The sequence below is a fragment of the Musa acuminata genome, chromosome BXJ1-5, assembly GCF_036884655.1.
Source record: "Musa acuminata AAA Group cultivar baxijiao chromosome BXJ1-5, Cavendish_Baxijiao_AAA, whole genome shotgun sequence".
NCBI lineage: Eukaryota > Viridiplantae > Streptophyta > Magnoliopsida > Zingiberales > Musaceae > Musa > Musa acuminata.
In genome coordinates this window covers 35,477,756-35,499,867 of record NC_088331.1, presented here as the reverse complement: position 1 = coordinate 35,499,867, position 22,112 = coordinate 35,477,756, and the positions used below count along the sequence as shown (strand labels likewise).

The window sequence follows — 22,112 nt, the reverse complement described above, 5'->3', positions numbered from 1 at the left end:
TACCATACCATTTTGAGCGATACATCAAATCATGAGATAAACTATATTGGTTTTGCATCATTCGCTTTCACTGCATAGGAATTGGACCCGAGTTCGTATAATTGAAATATAGATCGGCCTTAATGTTGGGATACCTTGGCTAAACCAAAAGATTTGATCCCAAATTTGATGTAAGACAAATAACAATAATTTTTCCATAAAAAATCAAATATACGATATGATTTCGATGATATTTCTAATTTGATTTAAAAAATAATCTTCCCCAATGATATTCTTAACTAATAGAGTTATATTTTTGTAAAGATAAATCTTTAAAATCTTTAGTTAAGATTTGCCATCTTTAAACAAGATCGAATCTTATTTCTTCTAATTTTTCTATAATTGCTTCTTTTTTCTTTTCGTTGAGTAGATTTTGACATGTGATAACTTATAGATATGCAAAATATTCCTAACATAATCAAATTTATTTAAATAAGAGATAAACTAAATTAGTTTTGTGTCATAATTCAAAGGCACCCACTTCATATGGGGCATTATCACCCTTTTTTAAGTATTTTAGCTTCATTCTTCAAGCTCAGTATTGTAAGATTTCTTTTGACATCTTAGTGGTTGTCTGACCAAACAATGCATATATTCACCTAAAGCTGCATACCAACCAAGATGCAGATCTCCCTGGAAGCATGTACCAACCAAGATGTAGATCTCCCTAGAGGCATGTCATTATACATATTGGTTTGTCATATGATGCGGTACCAATTTATTTTGTTAAATATTTGAATAAATTTAATTAATTTAGGATTCTTATGCATATGTCATAAGTTCCCATAACGCAACATATAGAATAATTCGAATCTAATTTCATATATTAGAAGCTAAAAAAAACACAAATGTGGAAATCATGGAAGAAATCGATTATAATTGAAGATTATAAATCCTGATTCAACATATTGCTACAAAGATACAAAACTATCATTGAAAAAAAGAAGATTATTTTCAGGTTAGATTCAGAATGTTTTCTTTGAAGAAGCAAAAACAAATGATATATTTGACTTGATGTAATTGTTTTTTATTAATATATTTTTTTCTTATAGTTGGGCCTATAAAAGAGATTAGAACATTGTGTAATGAAGATCGTCATAGAATAAATATGTAAATTATTATTCTTTTCCCACGTTCTTTTCCACATGCATGAAATGCAAACGTGTGAGATTTTCATACTAAGAGTTTGCTCCCTGAGCGAGAGCGAGTTTGGTAGTCATCCAATTTTATTCTATTGTCTTTTAAGTATCATTTATTCCTCTCTCTTTTTGTTCTCTATCCAAAAAATGTTGCTACTCCTATAATATTTGATTTAGTATCAGAGCTTATCAAGATATTCTGTAATCAAAGCCAATTTATAATTCTTGAACTCTAGATGAGTAATGAGGGACCAATTTATTTTGTCACTAATTTGAATAAATTTGATTAGTTTTGGATTTTTTTCGTAAGTCATAAGTTGTCATATAGCAACATCTAGAATAAATCTGATCTAATTCCTAGATCACTCAATGAGCACAAAAAGAAGCAAATGTGAAAATTATTTAAGAAATCATGATTGTGATTGAAGATTACAAATCCTATTTGAAGATATTGTATTTATCGCTACATAAAACTATCATCAAAAGAAGAACATTATTTTCAAATCAAATGCTGCATGTTACCTTCTTCGAACAAGAAAATAACAAATGATTTATTTGACTTGATGTAATTGTATTTTCTTCCTATTTCTATATTTTTCTTTTTTTCTTGTAATTGGAACTATAAAAAAATAGAATATTGTAATAAAGATCATCCGAGTAAATTGTTTCCTTTTCCTACATATATGTATGAGCGGTGCGAGGCCACATTTGTTTTTCCGATGGTATAATTCTGTCATCCGAGGTGCGAGGCCTTTATTCAACAAGTTAGCTCCTTGAGCAAGAGCGAGTCCAATATGGTAGTTATCTAATTTTGTTTCCATTGTCTTTCAATTATTATCTATTTCTCCATTTTCATTTCTCCATCCAAAAAAAATATTGATACTCATCCTACATCAGATTTGGTATATCACCATATCAGATCTTTTGGTTTAGCCAAGATGTTCTATCATTAAGACCAATCTATATTTCATGAACTCGAGGTGAGTTTGTACACAGCAGAAGCCTATAATACGAGACCAATTAATTGTCATTTATTTGAATACATTTGATTAGTTTAGGGTTATTTTGCATAGGTTATATGTTGTCATATAGCAACATCGAGAATAAATCTAATCTAGTTTCCTAGATTACTCAATGAGAAGAAAAAGGAAGCAAATGTGGAAATCATGAAAGAAATCATAATTGAAGATTTTATGAAAATCTATCGCTACATTAATGGAAAACTATCATCAAAAGAAAATTATTTTCAAGTCAAATTCAGGATGTTATCATCTTCGAACAAAAAAAACAAATGATTTATTGACTTGATGTAATTGTATTTTTTCCTTATTTACATATGTTTTTCTTGTAATTGGACTATAAAAAAACTAGAACATTATAATGAAGATCATCGGAGAATGGATCAATAAATTGTATTCTTTTCCACAATATGTATATATGAGTGAAAGGACCTTAGGAGCAAGGTATGCAATTTCGAATAATACTATCCGGTACGGGCGGTACATACCGATCCGTCAGCTGACCGGTACACGGACCGCCCATTACCGGACGAAATTATATATATATATATATATATATATATATATATATATATATTTATTTATATAAAAGGCGACATCGCATCGCCTTTTTCGACGATGTCGCCTTTTCCGACGAATATTTATATATAAATATTTTATATATAAATATATATAAAAACTTATATATATATATATACCGAACGGTATACCGTTCTATATACCACTCGGTATACAGTATCGTACCGTATGGAGCTAATGTCGAAACTCCGGTACGGTACGAAATTGCGAACCTTGCATAGGAAGTCACATTTATTTTTCTAATGACATGATTCAACCACCCACGTGTGAGATCTGTGAAGGTGTGAAGCCTTCATCTTAGGAGTTTGATCCTTGAGATATATTTCTTTTTATTATCTTTCAATTATCATTTATTTCTTTTTTTCCATTCCTTTATCTAAAAAAATAGATGCTACTCGTCCTACATCATATTAGATTTGATAATTATCAATAAATAAGAGCATGCATCAGTAAGTTGAGTTCTTCACCGTGTGGTGCAAGGCAACAATTATTTTTCTAATGGAATGATTTCATCGTCCACGTGCGAGACATATGGAGTTGCAAGGTCTTTATCCTGGTAATATTCTCCTTGAGCCGAGAGCAATTATTTTTGTTGTCTTTCAATTATTATTTTTCTTTCTCTCTATTCATTTCTATATTATTAAAACAATTCTTATTGGCCGTTGTCCTAGAACAAATTTAATGAGTTTTTTATTTAGCCAAGATATTCTATCATCAAGATTAATCCATATTTCAATCAAGGATTACAATTTCGAATAATACCACCTGCACCGAGCGGTACGTACCGGTCCGTCAGCAGACCAGTACACGGATTGCTCACTACCGAGCAATATATATATATATATATATATATATAATTCGACGAGGCGACATCGCCTTGCGTGGGGAGAAGAGAAGCGACGTCTACGATTTTTTTTTTACTTTATATATATATATATATATTAAAAAAATTCGCCGAGGTGACATCGCCTTGCGTGGGGAGAAGAGAAGCGATGTCATCGAATTTTTTTTTTACTTTATATATATATATATATATACCGCTCGGTATACCGTATCGTACTGTACTGAGGGAATGTCGAAATTGCGGTACGGTACGATATTTCAATCCTTGATTTCAATTACATGAAATCAATGTGAGTTTTTATGCAATGGAGGCATATGATATGGAATCAATTTTATTTATCTCTTATTTAAATAAATTTAATTAGTTTAGGGATATTTCGCATATATAACAAGTTGTCACATGACAACATCTACTCAACACTAAATGTTAAGTAAAAAAAGAAAGTAATTGTAGAAAAATTAAAGAAATCAGATTTGATCTTGATTGAAGATAATAAATTTTGATCGAAGATTTTAAAGATTCATTTACAAAGATGGAAGTCTATCAATTAAAAATATCAAGAGAGGAAGATTACTTTTCACATCAAGTCAGAAATATTTCCTTCTTTAAAGGAAAAAACATATCATATATTTGATTTAATACAATTGTAACTCTTCTTATCTTTGTATTTTCTTTTTTATTCTTGTTATTCAGATCTACAACAAGAGATAGGGCATTGTAATGGAAATCATCAAAAATGGATCAATAAATTGAGTTTTGCTCCCACATTATGTGCGAGTGATGTGAGGCCATAGTTGTATTTTCGATGATATGGTTCCATCATCCATGTGCGAGACGTGTGGAGGTGCGAGGCCTTTATACTGGAAGTGTTTTCATTGAGCTAGAAAGACTCAAATCTATTACGTTTCTAATGGTATGGTTCCATTGTCCAAGTGCGAGACGTATTGAGGTGCAATGTCTTTATCTTGGGTGTGTTCTCACTAAGACAGAGCGAATCTTTATTTTCCTATTATCTTTCTCTTCTCTCTTTCTATTCCTCTATAACCAAAAAAAATCCACGGCTACTCGTCCGACATCATATTGCTTTACTGTCTTCAACAAGGTACCAGAATTATTTGCGACTTATATACATTACTGGTTCATGGATCAAGTCACAAATTAATTCCAGCCCAACTACATTATTCCATATTCCCAACAGAACCTTTATTATATTTCCAAAATTGTCGCATACATCCTATGGTCCAGTAATTCATTGACATTATGTGAAAGTGTCTATTAAAGTCGAGTTCACAATCACAAAACCATACATGTAGTATAAAGTAGCCCAAACACAAAGAACAAAGTTACCTCACTTTCGGTCAGGGGCCTGTCTGCTGATATCACAAAGAGAATCAAGTCAGCACGTGGCACAAACTCTTCAGTGAGGCGTTGTTGCCTTTGAAGAATCACATTTGTTCCAGGTGTATCCACAAGGTTCATCTGTTTTACAGGTTAGTGACTACAAGTATTGCAAGAAATAACATATTGCCATAGGCCTAACAGAATCTGAAAATTCATGCATAACAGAAGAAATTGACAATTTCTAACATGGCTGCTCTGCAAATTGCAATATGTAGACAATATCACTAAGGTAAATCTTTAAGATACGTGATAGCTTAAATTTCTAGCTACAAATTAGAAAAAATCAATTAATTATACTCGAATGGAAAAATTTACACATTCACAGTAACAAATTATAATCATGACTTTACATTGTACAAGTTAATCAAGCAAAAGTGTCTTAAGATTTAAAATAAGCATATGTAACATACACGACAGTCAACAAATGAGTGATGGTATATAGCATAAGTGTCACAAATGATGAATCTAAAAGATAAACGTGTTGAATTAGCTTGGACAGATAGGTAAACAGGATGAACCAGGATCAGCCCATCTGAGTTAATTATGACAGATGTTGGTAAACATCTGACAACGAAAATACTGGAGTTCAGGATAGTTGGACATCAATTTGAATCTTAAGGCCAATCTGATAAGCAAACTTTCAAAATCACTTTATGTAGTAATATATTATTATATGAAGCAACATCAGATACTACATAATTTCTTATGTTTTGCTTAACTAGGATCTTTATTAGCATATTCATATTTTCAGCCATTAGTCTTGCTAACAGCTCAGAATCAAAATTTACAAACCATATTAATAAACAAAGAATGAGAACAAAGAGAATAAAAGGATTATTAAAAAATTTATTCAGATTGTATTTTGGTGTAAAAATAGTTAAAAAGATAAAAGGAAAAAAAACACCATTTCTCATGGGCACCTTGAAATAATAGCTTATTAAAATTTTTGAGGCCATGATACTTGGACAATTAGTAGGTTGTTAGAATAGAATATGCACCACATTTTGAGGTATGAATAATCTTAGGCACTCATTTCATGAAAATTCTATTCAAAAAAGTGTTAAGAACAACCTATTGTTCCTCAAGAAAAGAGAGATCCAATGTCGAGAAAAATGTTTCCATGGTCGTTGTTGACTACAATATTGGATTGTTCAAGCTTCCTTTTCTCAAAATTCTATGAAAGAAAGAACCTACTTCTGATTAATTATCTGTGTGTATCTCTGTTGGTGTATAAAGAATGAAGTACAGAACTGAGACACAAAAACCTAATAAAACTAGTCTCTGTTGGTGTGTTTTCTTTTAGATGCGTAAAGAATATATAATTAAGCAATATAACAAAGTAATGAAGTGCAGAACTGAAATGGACTAAACCTAATAAAACTAACATTTAAATCTTCTTAAGAGGAATTCATTTTTCTTTGGTGATGCCTAATAATGTCAGTAGAAGCAAATGTTCTAGAGGACTTTCTTTTGCATTTCGTGACACCTAATGATGTTAGCAGAAATGAGAAGCCTAGCATTTCAAATTACATGTTGCCCAGCTTTAGAAAAGTGCTCTAAACAGGATAAACAATAAATGTACAGTAATATTGAAAGGAAAACAGAAGACTATGTGATCACATTGGGACTCCAAACAGCTTCATCAAGTTACAGTTGACTCCACCCTTCAGCAGCTCAAAGTAAATAAAATGTCCACATAAAAATGAAACTTTGAGTATACATTTAAGTGCTAAATCTATTTATTTATAAAACATATATAATGTCCTGCCAATAGACCTCACCTCTTCTATTAATAAGTAGAATTAACTAAGTCAGATAACTATAACATATGACAATCAGACATTGCAGGAACTGTTAATCTGAACAAAAATTTAAAATGAAGTTCAGGAATACTGACATCCTTGAGTATTGGTGACGATAAGTAGCAAATGAATTGTCCATCAGGATTTCTTTCACAACGTTTGTGATTGTCAGAGTCCATATCAGAATACAAAAGTAGAGTGATCTCATTTGTAGTGGGAACTACTCCTTCCTCAAGATACCTTTTTCCAAGAAGAGCATTTATAACAGTAGATTTCCCAGAATTAAATTCACCCTAAGAATGAAATGTTGAAAAATTATCATGAGAACAGGAGAATTTTAACATGGAACAGAAAATTATTATATGACAGAAGCATCCAACAAAATATCCTTTTGAAAAGTTTATATTAAATTACCACATCACCAGATTTATAATAATCCACAGTAAATTTAGCAACCAAAGTTCTCGAGGTTAATAGAAATAAGAAAAAGAAATATTGATTAAAGTGGAAATGAAAAGGCAATCACAAAATCAGAAGCAAGTGGAATATTACAAGATGTTCCAACAGTTTATGAAAGAGAAAACATCACGATTGCAGAGCTAAAAGTATGCATAAGGACTGTATATAACTTGTCATCATGTATCAATCAATAACTTAAATTTCTTCAGAACAATTATATGATGATAGTTTTTTCAACAATTTTAGTTTTAACTCACCACAATAACCAGCAAAAATGGCTCACAAAGGCGAGCTGCAGCATCCACAAGAAGCGAAACATCCTTCATCTACCAGCAAACGTATATATAGCTGATGTCATGCATATGACAACTAATCAAAGAAATGAATTCTTATTCAAAGCATTTTTCAACTACCAAATGTTTAACAATAGAAGATCACCATTGGTGTCGCTTTCTGGATAATAGAAACTGCTTCATCTATCAATAGTCTTTCTCTTTCTATCAATTGTATTTCACGATCATCCAACCTTGTAAACCCACTGATCCCCTTTTGTCCATTATTTACAACTCTAGAATCATCAGACTTGGTTCCTGAATTTGGAAATGCATCTTGCAGGATGCCATTAGCCATATATGCCATAGCAAACATCTTCAGAATACCATCATCAAAGGACATCAGGTCATTCAAGGACATAACCATCCCACCAGCACCATATTGGAGCAACTTTGATGCCATTTTTGAAGGTAATTGATTACCATGTGAGTCACTTGTGGTGAAGAAAACTGGAACCTTGATAAACTGAGTAATGGAGCTTTCTTGTCCTGCAACAGATTTGACTGTCTTGATACTCATTATAAGAAAGTCAGCACCCTCAGAACTAGATGCAGTTAGAGCAGAGGCTGTATCTTGCACTGTCCTTGCTACTAGAGGGAGATATACTGAATCAGATCTTGATTTCATCATCATATTCCTTGCAACAAGAGCAGGAATAGCTGTATCAAAAAAGAAACTACGCTAAAATACAAAATGTCAAAGAACTAAAAGTTATTTAATAATTTCTATCTAAATTTGCAAGCAACAAAAAGTGAATAAAAATACATAGGAAGCATTTAAGATTCTCAAAATGTGAAAGATACAGTATCATTTATACAATGGTTAAAAGGAAAAGGTAAGCAGTAATAGAACATAGACAGCGACAAGGTAGGTATGGTCCATATAGATACACTAACAGTACATAGATTTGCAAAATAATAAAGATAAAATACATTAAAAACAAGGCACATTGGGGTTTGAAGTTATCTTCTCAATTCATGTGATATTGTCTAATCCGACCATTAATTATTTCTAAAGAGTGCTCTTTCTTTGAGTTTGCAAAACAATGAGGCTTCTTTTTGTAAAATAAGTAAAGAAAAAAAATCATGCAATAACTAGAAGCACCTTTCACTCAGATGGCTTACATGTGGGGCTGAGTTGGATGAAAAGCAATAATAGCAAAATATAGAAACATTTGCCACTGTCATACACGAAAGTCGAAACTATGTTTGGCATCTAAAATTCCTCCCCCAAAAGTTCCTCATCAGGTGTGGCTTTTGAATGAACCTGATATGTGGAGTCAATAGGTTAGGTCATGATTACACCATCCATGATCCAGTACATCAAGTTTGTGAGTATATTAAATGATAAGAAGTTTTTGTAAGCATTCTTTTGTATGTGTCTCTAAGTTTTTTTTTTTTTGTATTTTATAAATGTAATTAGACTTCATTTAAAATGATGGTGGTAGTTATATGTCTTTTTAAATCTAATAGCACCAACATATCTTTGGTACATGTAACTAGACTATCTGAAATGGGAATGGCAATTCACATCTCTCAAAAGCCAAGGGGTTATGGCACACACCCATGCTACTAAAAACCTTCGCCACTAAGGAAATCTTAAAAAAAATGAAAATCCTAGAAAGGAAAATTGTATGCCCCTTAAATTATATAATGATATTTGTTAAGCAAAGCGCAATGCTGGAAAAGATCCCTACGGCCAACCATTTATGGTTGGAGCCTTGGAGGTTGGACCTTATGTTGTGTTGTTTAAAATTTATTATCCAACTAACTGAGTTTTATAATTCCAAATATTAATTTGCTTCCCTAAACACTTTAATGCCCATAAATTTTTTACCAGTTCAATCAAATTGAAAGAAAAATTTAATGAGCTTAAGGGGTCAGTAGCTTCTCAACCATACATTCAATTTTAGAAAATAAAAATCCGGTGAATCAATGCCAAGATGACAACTGCAGCTTGGTCACAAATGTCTCTCGATCAATTATGGAAACTGAGAACTTAAACACATGATTTGAACCATACACGTGCCATGTAGAACTTAAAGATGATGCAACTTCAAGTAACATCAAAGGGAAAATAAAGGTATAATTGAAATTGATGGTGAATAAAATATTAAAAAGTAAAAGAAAAATCATGGTTGGCCTTATCGGTCCATACCGGTTTATCGACCATCTATCGATATGATATATACTGAGCCGTATCAAGCCATACTAAGCGTATCAACACAGTATATGGCGGCATACCCAAGAATTGAAATATCATACCGTACCGGAGTTTCGACCTTCTCTCGGTACGGTACGATACTGAATACCGAGCAGTATACCATTTGGTATATATATATATATATATATATATATATATGATAATAAAAAATTCGGTAATGTCGCCTCCCTTCTCCCCCACGCGAGACAACGTCGCCTATGTTCTCCCCAGGCGGGGTGACGTCGGCAAGATATACGTATATACACGGTCTGCAATTTCGTATCGTACCAGAGTTTCGACGTTCACTCGGTACGGTACGAAACTGTATACCAAGCGGTATACCGAACGGTATACCGCTTGTTATATACATATATATATATATACATATAGATATATTTATATATATATATATATATGTATACATATATATATGTATATATATGTATATATATGTATATATATGTATATATATGTATATATATATATATATATAACTCGGCGACGTCACCGAAGCAACGTCGCCTCTCTCTTCTCCTAAGCGGGCTGACGTCGCTTCGACGACGTCGCCTCGTTTATATATATATATATATATATATATATAAATTAATATATATATATATAAGATTATATATATTTATATATATGTTTTTTTATTTAAAAGGCGACATCGCATCGTCTCGGCGACGTCGCCTTTTCCTTCCCCACGCAGGGCGACGTCGCCTCGTTTATTTAAATATATAAATGTATATATATATAATCCAAAAAGGCGACGTCGCGTCATCTCGGCGACGTCGCCGAACGTCGCCTTTTTCTAAAATATTTATATATAAATATAAATAAATATATATATTATTTTATTATTTTTTTCGTTCCGCTCGACGCCCAGTAGCGGGCGGTCCGCGTACCGGTATGCCGTCGGACCAATACGTACCGCCCATACCGAGCGGTATCACGGACCGATACGTACCGCCCGTACCGAGCGGTATCATTCAGTATTGCCTACCTTGCATATATATATATGTATATATATATATATATGTATATATATATATATATGTATATATATATATATACATATATTTATATATATATGTATATATATGAATATATATACATATATGTATATATATACATATATATACATATATATAACAATGTGCGATGTTGCAGAAAAATGATATACATATATACATATATATATATATATATATATATATATATAAATACCATCCGGTAGCGAGTGGTCCGTATACTGGTTTCCTGTCGGACCAGTATGTACCGCCATCATTTGAAGCTGTATACCTTGGGCGTACCAATGTACCACCCGTACTGGTCTCTTGTCGGACCGATATATACCACCTGTATCGAGCGATACGCCGTGATATGGCGAACCTTAAGAAAAATACATTTCATCAATTTTCAACTACAAAAAAAGTGAAGAGGATATTTTCAGTCTAATGAGGGAGAAGTGGTTAAAGATAAAAGAAAGAAACCAGCATGTGGACAAAAATAAACATTTTGGAGGACTACTCACTTTGGAGTGTAATATACCAGGGATTTATAATATATAGCATACAAAAGAAAATATATATGTAACAACGCAGAAATGGATGATTAAGGTGATTGAATAAAGAGGAAATCCAAACAATTCTTGACTAGAACTATAATATGACAATTTTATGCTACGTTTTTAATTTCGAATACCGGATGGTACGTACTAATCCGCCAGCAGACCAGTACGCGACTGTATCGAACGATACGGGCTATAGCAGGTGGTAACAGTCGAAATTTCGATCGTTACCGTTACCGACCTGTGACAGTGTTCCAACGGTCAAATTGACCGTTGGAACCCTTTCCAATGGGTTTTTAAACCCATCCTCCCCCTTATTTCACTCAATTTTACTCTCACACTCTCTTAAACTATCTCAAACTTATTTTTTTTCACATTTGCATTCTACTAAACTCTACAAAGTAACGATTTGTTAATTGAATCGAGACTAATTTGGGAGGATTAAGAGGAAGAACTTTTTGATCAAGAGGTATTCATTCTCTTGCTTTAATCAGAGAGTAATTAAGATATATAATATTATGTTTAGTGTGTTTAATATTCATTAATTCGAAATTAGACACTTAATAGGTCAAATTTTATATTTCATGCATATTAAATATTGGAAGATATTTATGATGGTAAAATAGGTTTAATTAGGTTTTACTAAAATTATTTAATACTGTGATTAATGATTTTAATGATGATTTAATCGAAATATGATGGATTTTGGATCAATTCAATGTCTTTAATGCATATTAAGATGTTTGACATGTTTATAGTATTGAAAGAAAAGTAATTAATGGGTAATTAACTATGGTAATCGTGTGATTAGTGTATTTAATGATAATTTCATCGTAATTTGATGTATATTGGATCAAAATTTACGTATTTAATGTTTCTTTTATATGTTTCGTATATTTATGATGGTAAAATAGATTTAACTAGGTTTTATTAAAGTTATTTAATGCTGCGATTAGTCATCTTAATGATGATTTAATCAAAATTCGATCGATTTTAGATCAATTCAATGTCTTCAATACTTATTAGGGTGTTTGACATATTTATAATATTGAAAGAGAAGTAATTAATAGATACTTAACTATGTTAATCGTGTGATTAGTATATTTAATAATGATTTTATCATAATTTAATGTATATTGGATCAAAATAAAGTATTTAATATTTTTTTATGTGTTTCACATATTTATGATGATAAAATAGGATTAGTTATGTTTTAATAAAATTATTTAATGCTGCGATTAGTGGTTTTTTTATCGATATTAGGTCAATTCAATATGTTGATGCTTTACAGCTTATTTGATTTAAATTTCATAAGATCATGACACCAAAGGAACAGCCACATGATGATGCATGGGTTTATGCCCAAAAAACAGATGGGAACCGTCATCAATGGCAATGTATTTATTGTGACTACATTGGCAAGGGTGGAGGAATAACTCGGGTGAAGATACATTTGGCCCGCGGGTATCCCGATGTTGCAAAATGAAAGATGGTTTCGACGGAGATCCGTAAATTATTTCAAAGCAAGCTACAACAAACAAAGGAAGATACATTAAAAAAGAAGGCAAGAGTTAAGGAAGAATATTGTACGGCTACGCAAGAACCAGTTTATGATTAATATGAGGGTCGCGGCAATGAAATCGACCTAGATCTCACAATTGGGATTCGTGCATCATTGGAGCATCAGTATATGGTCGATGAAGCAATGAGGCATCGACGACTTAACTCACAATTGAAGCATGGCAGTGGTAGTGGAATCTAGAGGTCGACCAGCATGAGGCAGCCAACTGCTCCTCCTAAGTTAGGCTGAACTAGTAGCATGAGGCATGGTGGACTCCAGTGATTTAAAAAGCGCTAAGCGTCAAAAGGCGCCAAGGTGCAAAAATGTCCGAGGCGCTAGGCGCTCGCCCGAGCGAAACGAGACGCTAAAATATAAAAATATATAAATTAATTAATAAATATAATTATTTAAATAAAAATATAATATTAAATTAAAAAAATCTTATAAAATCATAATATCATTTTAACAAAAAATCTTAAAATTTGAAACAATAACAATAATTTAAAATAAATAAAAATTAGCAGTATTAAAATCAAAATAATATATTATTAATCTAATAAATAAAAAATAATTGTTATTAGTATACAGTTAACAGTATATTGTTAATATATTGTTAACAGTATACTATCGAGTCGATGTAAGTAGAGGGAGTAACAGTAACAGTAACGGCAATGGCAGCGGGAGCGGGAGCGAGAGCGACGATAGTGGCAAGCAGCGACAGCAGTGGTAGTGGCAGCGGCAGCGATAGCGGTAGCAGCGAGCAGCGATAGCGGTAGCAGCGAGCAGCGACAGCGATATAAGAGTAAGACTAAGGCTGCTGACTGAAAGAAGCAGCAACGGTAGCAGGAGCGGTGATAGTGACAACGGTAGCAGCGACGACGAGCAGCGATAGCAATGGCAAGCAGCGACAACGAAGACGGGCAACGATGATGGAGAGAGGCAGCGGCAGTAGAGAGGAAATGTCAGCGGTAGAATCACGAGCAGGGTTAGGAAAACATTAGGTCCACAGATACTGAATCTTAAATACATGCTGATTTCAGTAAGAGAGGAGGTCAGGAAAACATTCAAAGATGATTTTAAGGCCGACCAATACGTACGGATCATTGATCGTCAGACTGAAGTTCATATGGATCAAGATATCCATAATATAGGTAAATTCATATTCAGAATAATTTAATTTATTATTTTTTATACAATAAAAAATCAAACTAACAAAATTATGTCTTGTAGCGTATTATCTAAACCCGGCAATTCAATATCAGTATACTCTCGGAACGCAAAATGATCTACAAATGGCACTACGAAATGTTATATATCGACTCTTGCCAAACAGTATTGTTGCAGCCGATGCTCTTATGGATGGTCGATTATTCCGAGAAACAATTAGTTCATTCTCCGATGTTGTAGTTATCATGTCGTTACACTATAGATCCTGGTGAGAAAAAGTTACACATATTGATTATCAATTATATTTGATGTTAATTATTTGTTATGATAATAAAATCTTATTTATATATTTTTGCAGTTGAGTTGTGGCTATAATTTGGAAGGGATGCACCACATTTAAGGAAGGTTGCCGTTCATGTACTTTTACAAACGACAACATATAGTGGTTACGAACATAATTAGTTAACGTTTGCATTGATTCACACGAAGGTCCACAACAAACTCTCGTATAGACGATTAGAGAAACTAGTATATGTCCATTATAACATACGGCTAAGGTCGCAATGTGCTGAGCAGGATAAGGAGCCAGAGGAAGTATCTAGAGGAACCAAATATTGATCCCATCAACCTCTAATTCTATAAAGAAGATTCAGAGCCGATGTTAGAGTGGGTCGAAGCGGCAAAGAACCAAGAGGATCCTCTACTTGATGAGGTGGGAGATCCTCAACGTCCTTCGCGTTTTATCACCAAGGAAATAGAAGAAAAGGAAGCACAACCCCAGCAGGTGGAAAATCCCCCTCGATCACAACATGGCAGGAGTCAAACTACTCGAGGAACTACAAACATCCAACGGTCATAGTTGTCCGCCCAGCGTGGAAAGGCAAAGGGGAAGGCAGTAGCATTAGTCGCATCGTTGGAAAGAATTTAGTCAAGCGACGAGACACCTTCATAATCGCATTCAGCAACTTGCTTGGTCCAGAGACATGACAGCAACACGGACAGCAATGCCTCAACGGATGATGGCAGCGATGTCAGGCAGTCGTTGGTCTCGTCTATACAACTTGAGGGTGGTGCATAGACCGCGGAGCAATATTTTACACATGCCACCCAAGATTCAGATTATAGAACTCGATAAGATACTGATCAAGTTTATGCGCGGAAGGGGAAGGGGAAGGGGAAGGGGAAGGCAGCGGATGAATTTGAGCAGATGTGATAAAGCCTACATAATGTAGACACAAAACGAAGCTCATTGTATTCACAGTTGTCGTATTATGGAGAATCATATGGCTAAAAGTAGTACGGTGATAGTTGGTCATACTTCTCTGAGCAACAGTATGATATGAAGCACTAGATCCGTAACGAAAGTAGAAGCTCTAACATTCATTAATACATGCCTCAGGAGCCGCCTCGGACAAATGTGATTCATGGCGATCAACCTACAATCATCAGTACATTGATGCACCAATAGCATACGTTGTATAAATACACTATTTCGTGGGATCAATTTCAGGATTAGGTCCAACAAATATATCATACTAATATCTACATACGTGATTATTTAATTCATTTGAATTTTAAAATTTATATTGTAACAAAATAATCTAACAATTCAAATGATTTTTCTGTAGATATTTCAATATTTACAAAAGGAAAATCTGTAACGGACCGAAATACGAACCTTGCACAAGGCTATTCCTTAAAACCCGAAAACGATATGTGACACTATTCTTACCTAATTTATATTGATTTTGCTAAACTTATACTAATACTATATTTATTTCTAACTCAAAAACCCTATCCTAGCTTTTTTTCTATTTTTTTAGTATTTTCGGAGGATTTTACACCTAAATTAGACGTACTGCTCGGTACACTATATCGTATCGTACCGAGCAAAGCTCGAAACTCCGGTTCGGTACGAAATTTCAATCCTTGATTTTATGAAAGTTACAACCAAAACTCAGACTAGGTTTATTTGTTTTGGGCCGAGTTGTTATGTTACTTCTACTTTGCCTACTTTTCTGAACTTATGTTGAATTGTCATAATTGTTTAAGTAATGGTTTGACATTTCTAGTAGCAAACCTATGCCGGTCCCCGGCAGTAGTAGTACAGATCTGATACATCTTGACACAATGACACATGGTACATCAGCATGTGTCACGAGACTTCTCTGAAGATTTGAGTATATATGGTGTTGAGAAACATGCCACAGTCTGTGCCGCTGACCCGACCAGCCATCTAACCAGTACATACCAGTCCAAGAAAAATATAGAACCATGGTGTGTGTTATAGCCTAACAACATTTGTGTGAGCTTACTGCTATATCATTTTAATTCCTAGTCCCAAACCAACTGAAGGTTTGTGGCATTAGGAATCTGACACCAAATATAAACATGTACCTTAACTAATTTCGTTATATGGCTAAGTCACCATTTGGAAGTGATGCAAAACATTTTTACCACCTAGCTACCGAAGCTGTGAAGATGGAGTAACAAGTTGCCCAAAAGGACCCATCATATTGGCATAGGATGTGGCATAAAACATACAAGGAGTATGAAATTGTTTTCAGTTAATCCAAGTAAAGAAGTCAGCCCAAGTTCAAAGTCAAGCTAACAACATAGAGTATAAGAAAGCATCTAGAGGAGTTGGAATTTGTAAAAATAAAGTTTAGAAATATAATGTAATATATAGGAAACGTTAAAACATGGCAATGGTGTAAATTTTACAATAGAAAAGGATTTTAAGGACAATATTAAAGAGATGAAGAATTGGCAAGCAAATTTTATTCGTTAAATTTTACATTATGAGAATGTATAGTAAGTGTTATAAATGTTTATGTTCCCAAATAACAGAGGAGTTTGTGATGATAAATAACTCTACAATTGGGATATTTTCAAGGATTGAAATTTTGAACCATACCGATGTACCAAGCATTACTCGGTATAGAACGATACAGCGTACCGAGTGGTACGCCTAGAAAAATATATAAAAATCAATTTTAGTACCGAGCGGTATTAAATATAAAAAAATAAAAATATATATAATTAATATATAAAAAGATATAAAATATATATCTTTTTATATAAAAAATATATATATAAATAAAAATTCAATATATAAAGATATAAAAGATATAAAGAAGATATGGCGTACTGAGCAATCGCCTCGTCGTCGTCATCTCGTCTGCGGCCTTCGACGTCAAGGAGGAAGGGAGAAGAAAGACGACATCAGAAGATTCTTCGTGCAACGGCAGTGGACGAAGGAGACTGTTCGAAGATGAAGAAGGTCGGGGTCTTCGCCACCTTCCTCACGACCGCCTCTTCCATTGCTCTCACCGCTGCCTCCTCTGATCCCCGCGCCTCCAGCTCCCCTCCAAAGAGGTATGACTCTTCTCGTCGTTACCTCCTAGATCGGGATTGTCGAGGGAGAGCAGAACCGGATTAGGATCAAGAAAGGGCGTGGAAGACAAGTTCAAGCCGAGGTTCGACGGGCTCAGGTTCATCGAGACGCTGGTGACGGCATATCGGTGATTCCACGGTACTCTTTCTCGACACTTCTCCCTCTTTCTCGATGCTTCTCCCTCTTCTTCAAATGCCCTCTTCTTCCTCGCCTCGCCTCATCGTAGCCAGGCTGATACCACCCAGTGGTGGGCGGTCCACGTGCCGGTCCACTGGCGGACCGGTACGTACTGCCCGTACCGGGTGGTACGGAACGGTATTAAAAACCTTGGTTATTTTCTGAGAAAAGGGTTAAGACAAGGTGTTGCTACATCACCTTTTTTATATGTCGTAACAATGGAGTTTCTTTCTTGAAGATTAGCAAAGATCACAAAGCCAAATGACATCACATCGCATCCATTATGCAACAAATTGATGTTTCAACATCTAATGTTTCATATGACCTCTTGCTCAGTAGGGATGATTTTGAATCATCAAGTATTATGCAGACAACAATTACTGACGTCTCAAATGCATCAAGTCCAGAAATAGATAAAAGACAACAGCACTGTATATTTTGCTCAGAATCAAGGACATTAAAAAGATCTTGGTCCTGGCTGATCTTCAATACAGGTGGCGAAGACTGACACTATGTCTAGGCATACTTTTAGTAACCACAAGATCAAAAGAAATTATTGACCACAAGACAGGATTGTTACAATGACAAAGAATTGGACTAAAAGGTTTTTATCTTTTCAAAGGTTCTAGATGATTCAATATAGCTCAATATTCATACTTCTTAAAGTAATTACGAAGAAACTACAAGTAATTCAGACAGATTGCAAAAGAAGAGTTTGCCAAGTCGTATAAGTGAGACTGTAAAGCTAAATATTGCAGAGGAATGCAAAGTAGCTTATGCTCAAGAAAGTGATTAATGGCTGAGATGTGGAATATTCCAATGTCCTCTATTTTAGTAAGGAATTTGTCTACAGTTTCCTGGGATTTGCACTGATAGCATACCGAATGGTGAGGTTCAGGACTCCAGGCTGACACCCGTATATGAGTTTTTGTCTTTTTCACCTAGGATCTGGAAATAGATTCTCTTAATTACAAAAGAAAAACTCTCTTCTTCTTTTTTTTTTGTCCTTTGTAAACATAATATGCTACACAAGCATATTTATGCAACAGTTGACAACAGATAAGTTATCCTAAATCCTTCATGATCATAGTTCAATGGAAGCTATCATCGAACTATGACGGTGACAATTGAAAGCTACAGAATATGAGAGAACCAAAAAAAGTTGTAAATATAGAAGAGCGAAACGAGCTAAACTAGCATCACATGTACAGGAAGATCAAAATACCACATATTGATACTTACCCGAATCTGACAGAACCACTCCGCTGGCCCCGACAGCAGCTGCAATGTCAACACGCTCTGCAATCAGAAGATAAGCCCTGTCACGGAGAAGCGATTTCAAGGCACAGGCCGCCTCGTAAAGCCTGGCACCGCTCTGGTCGCCGCCGTCGAGCACCACCACTCCGACCCGTTTTAACAACGCAACGTCGACGTCGGCCTCCCTTTCGAGCACCTCATCAACGCTCAACCGGAGCACCAAGGTGGGGATATTTAACTCCGGCCGCTTGAAGCCACCAGGAAATAGGGTCCTCACCTGCTTCTGCCTCTGTTGGTGCTGCTGCTGCGGAGTGCCTGAGAAAGAGGAAGATTGGTCTCCGATTGCATTGATGGGTTGGGGAGCAGCTCGGCGTTTGGAGAAGGGAGGCCGGTGGAAGATATTTAGTAGGATGGGTTTGAATAGGAGAGGGAGGTGGGGGGGGCGACGTGCAGAAACGGGATAGTGACAGGGACTACAGACCACCATCGGATTCGGCGAGAACAAGGCAAAAGAGAGGGAGCGAGGGGCAGGAGGGAGGAGAATTGAGGTGGGCTCGAAAAGAGAGGAGAGGAGAGGGAACCGGAGAAGGGAAAAAGGAAGGGAAGAAACACTTATCTGCTCGTCGATGGAGTTGTTGGATGCGTTCAGCACTGAGACTGCCAACAGAGGCGGCGTGGGTCCCAGCTAGATCTATGTCATTACAGAAAAAGAAAAAAAAGAGGAAAATTACGGATCACAAGTTCCTCGGCAAACACCTGCTTGCTATCTTCCTCTTCCGAATATTTTTCTTCGATGTTGTCGATGACCACAAAATTCCTGTAACTTGCAACGCTGGGTTTAAAAGACTCTACAAGAAGGGAGAGAGTAGATGATCGATCTTCGATGAGACATGCTAGCGATCCTCTAGATGTAGTGTAAGGAGTCAAGAAATGAAATTTTTCAAATATTTAAATGGAAAGATTAGTCTTTTAAAAAATAAAATTAATCAGAGACTCGGCATATGTTTCATAAAAATAAAAATTATAATTATAATATCAATTCAAGAGTTTTTTTTTAATACCAATTCAAGAGTTGAAGAATATTTTTGGCATACGTTTTACTTCTCTTTCCTAATTATTTTTCTTTAGTTGTTTTTTAATTAATCCTTACGTCGCCTAAGCCGCACCTAACACTGGTTCTTGAAACCGATAAATCAGGCCATTTCAAATTTGGAATCAAAGTTGAACCAATTTCAAATGATTCTAATTTTATCAATTTTAGAACTATAGTCAGATTGGTTTTGAGTGATTTTTGGTTTTGAGTGATGATGAAATCAATTAGTAAATTAATTATCTAATACATGTGTTAAGATAAGTGATATAGGACTAATTACGATAGTGAGAAAGGCGAAATGATTAAAGTAGAATCGAAGTTAAGCCAGAATCAATGATTGGGCATCGAGCCAGATGAATCGGGGGATACACCAAAGGATCGTCGATGCAATGAAAGTTCACCAGAAGTTCGTCGGGAGTTCGTTGAAAGCTCGTCAAAAGATTGTGGGGAGTTCATCAGAAGCTCACCGAGAGTTCGGTTGAACCATTGACGTGCAGGATAACTTAGTTCGGTGGTACCGTCAAAGCCCGGTCTCCGAGGCTTTGTCAAGCAATAGTACCACACAGATTAGGTAAAGGTACCGCCCAATATCAGTTTGCAGGTGGTGGTACCGTCAATACCTCAAAAACCCGAGATGAGACATTTTTTGGCTCCATTTCTGAAGTCGTTGGAGCCTATAAATTCCCCACTCTTTCCTGCATAAAAAATCATGAAAGTGTGAAAAAAAAAAGTCTTATGATATTGGGTTGTGGAAGTGTTAAAAAAGTGCTAGGTGTCCCCCCCCTCATTCTTTAGCTTTGTGATCAATCTAAGAGAAGTGTGAGGCTTGTAAAAGTTCTCCTAAACCCGTAAAAAGGACAAAATGTTGTAAGTGTTGAATCTCGAATTTTGATGATGAAGTCAATTGTAATTTGTTTGATCTAATCTATATGTTGAGAAAAATGTATAGTATTAACCACGATAGCAGTAAGACATAAAGCAAGTGTTGCCGAAGTCAAGATCGAGATCTAATTGGGAGTTCGAGAGTTTGAGAGTTCGACGGAAGTCTGGATGTTCGTCGAAAATTCTACGGGAACCAATTGAGAAGTCCAGGAGCTTGCCATAGAAGCTTGCCAGAACTCGCCAAGAAAATCGTCGCAAAGTCCAGGAGCTTGTCGGGAGTCCGTCGGAGCATTGCCGAGAGTTCGTCGTATGTTCACTGGAAGTACACCGGAAGCTCGCCGAAAGAGCAATTGACGCACCAGAACATGAAGTGCAGTAATCATGTCTTAATTATCATAGTTAGAGCGTAAATTAAGTTAGGATTGGGAAGTAATTCCACTAACTTAATTAGGAGCCAATTAGGCCCTAAGTCGGGCTGGTTTGGGCTAGATTCAAGGCCCAAACAGGACAGTGAATTCCTGGCCAGTAGTGGCACCACTAGGGCCAGCGGTGGCACCACCTGGGAGACTCGATCTCCCAGGAATTTTGGGCGGTGGTATCGCCCCTTTCAGGCGGTGGCACCACTAGCAGTTATTGCTGCCAACGGTGGTACCACCCCTGTCAGGCAGTGGTACCGCCAGAGCTCGGTCTCCAAGCTTTGTCCGGCAGTGGTATCGCCTAACGGTAGTACCGCCCAGACTGAGGGGTAGTACCGCCCAGTATCAGATGTCAGGTGATAGCACCGCCCAGTATCAGATGTCAGGCGATAGCACCGCCTAGTAATGGCGGTGGTACCACTAGTACCCGAAAATCTGGGATGAGACACTTCTTGGCTCCATTTTTGAAAGTCATTGGGGTCTATAAATACCTCACCCTTTTCTGCATGAAAGGGCAATGAAATCTTGATATATTCTTGAGTCTTTGAAGTGTTAAAGAGTTATAAAAGTGCTAGAGTTCTCCTCCTCCCTTTCTAAGTGTTGAGATCATTCAAGAGAGGAGTGAAACTTATAAGGGTTGTCTCCTAAACCCGACAAAAGGAGAAAAGCTATAAAATGTTATTAGCCTTTGTCTATTGAAGGAAGACCTTTAGTGGACACCAGTGACCTCGTCGAAGGAGAAATCCGAAAGTGAATATAGGTCATATTGACCGAA

General features: G+C 35.5%; 1 protein-coding gene across 5 annotated transcripts in view; it reads right to left on the bottom strand.

The window, feature by feature from the left end:
- LOC135674153 (probable transmembrane GTPase FZO-like, chloroplastic) overlaps positions 1-19,582 on the bottom strand; it is a 42,200-nt gene extending 22,618 nt beyond the window's left edge. The window contains exons 1-5 of one of the 5 annotated variants that reach the window (XM_065183692.1): positions 18,932-19,582; positions 7,721-8,274; positions 7,540-7,608; positions 6,919-7,116; positions 4,968-5,099 (exon numbers count right to left, since the gene is read on the bottom strand). In XM_065183692.1, the coding sequence (XP_065039764.1) occupies positions 4,968-5,099; positions 6,919-7,116; positions 7,540-7,608; positions 7,721-8,274; positions 18,932-19,433 (1,455 nt within the window). In that variant the 5' untranslated portion in view covers positions 19,434-19,582. The remainder of the gene's footprint in view (positions 1-4,967; positions 5,100-6,918; positions 7,117-7,539; positions 7,609-7,720; positions 8,275-18,931) is intronic. The other 4 variants (XM_065183689.1, XM_065183690.1, XM_065183691.1 and 1 more) reach the window with 4 other exon arrangements.
- Between the last annotated feature and the right edge of the window lie 2,530 nt (positions 19,583-22,112).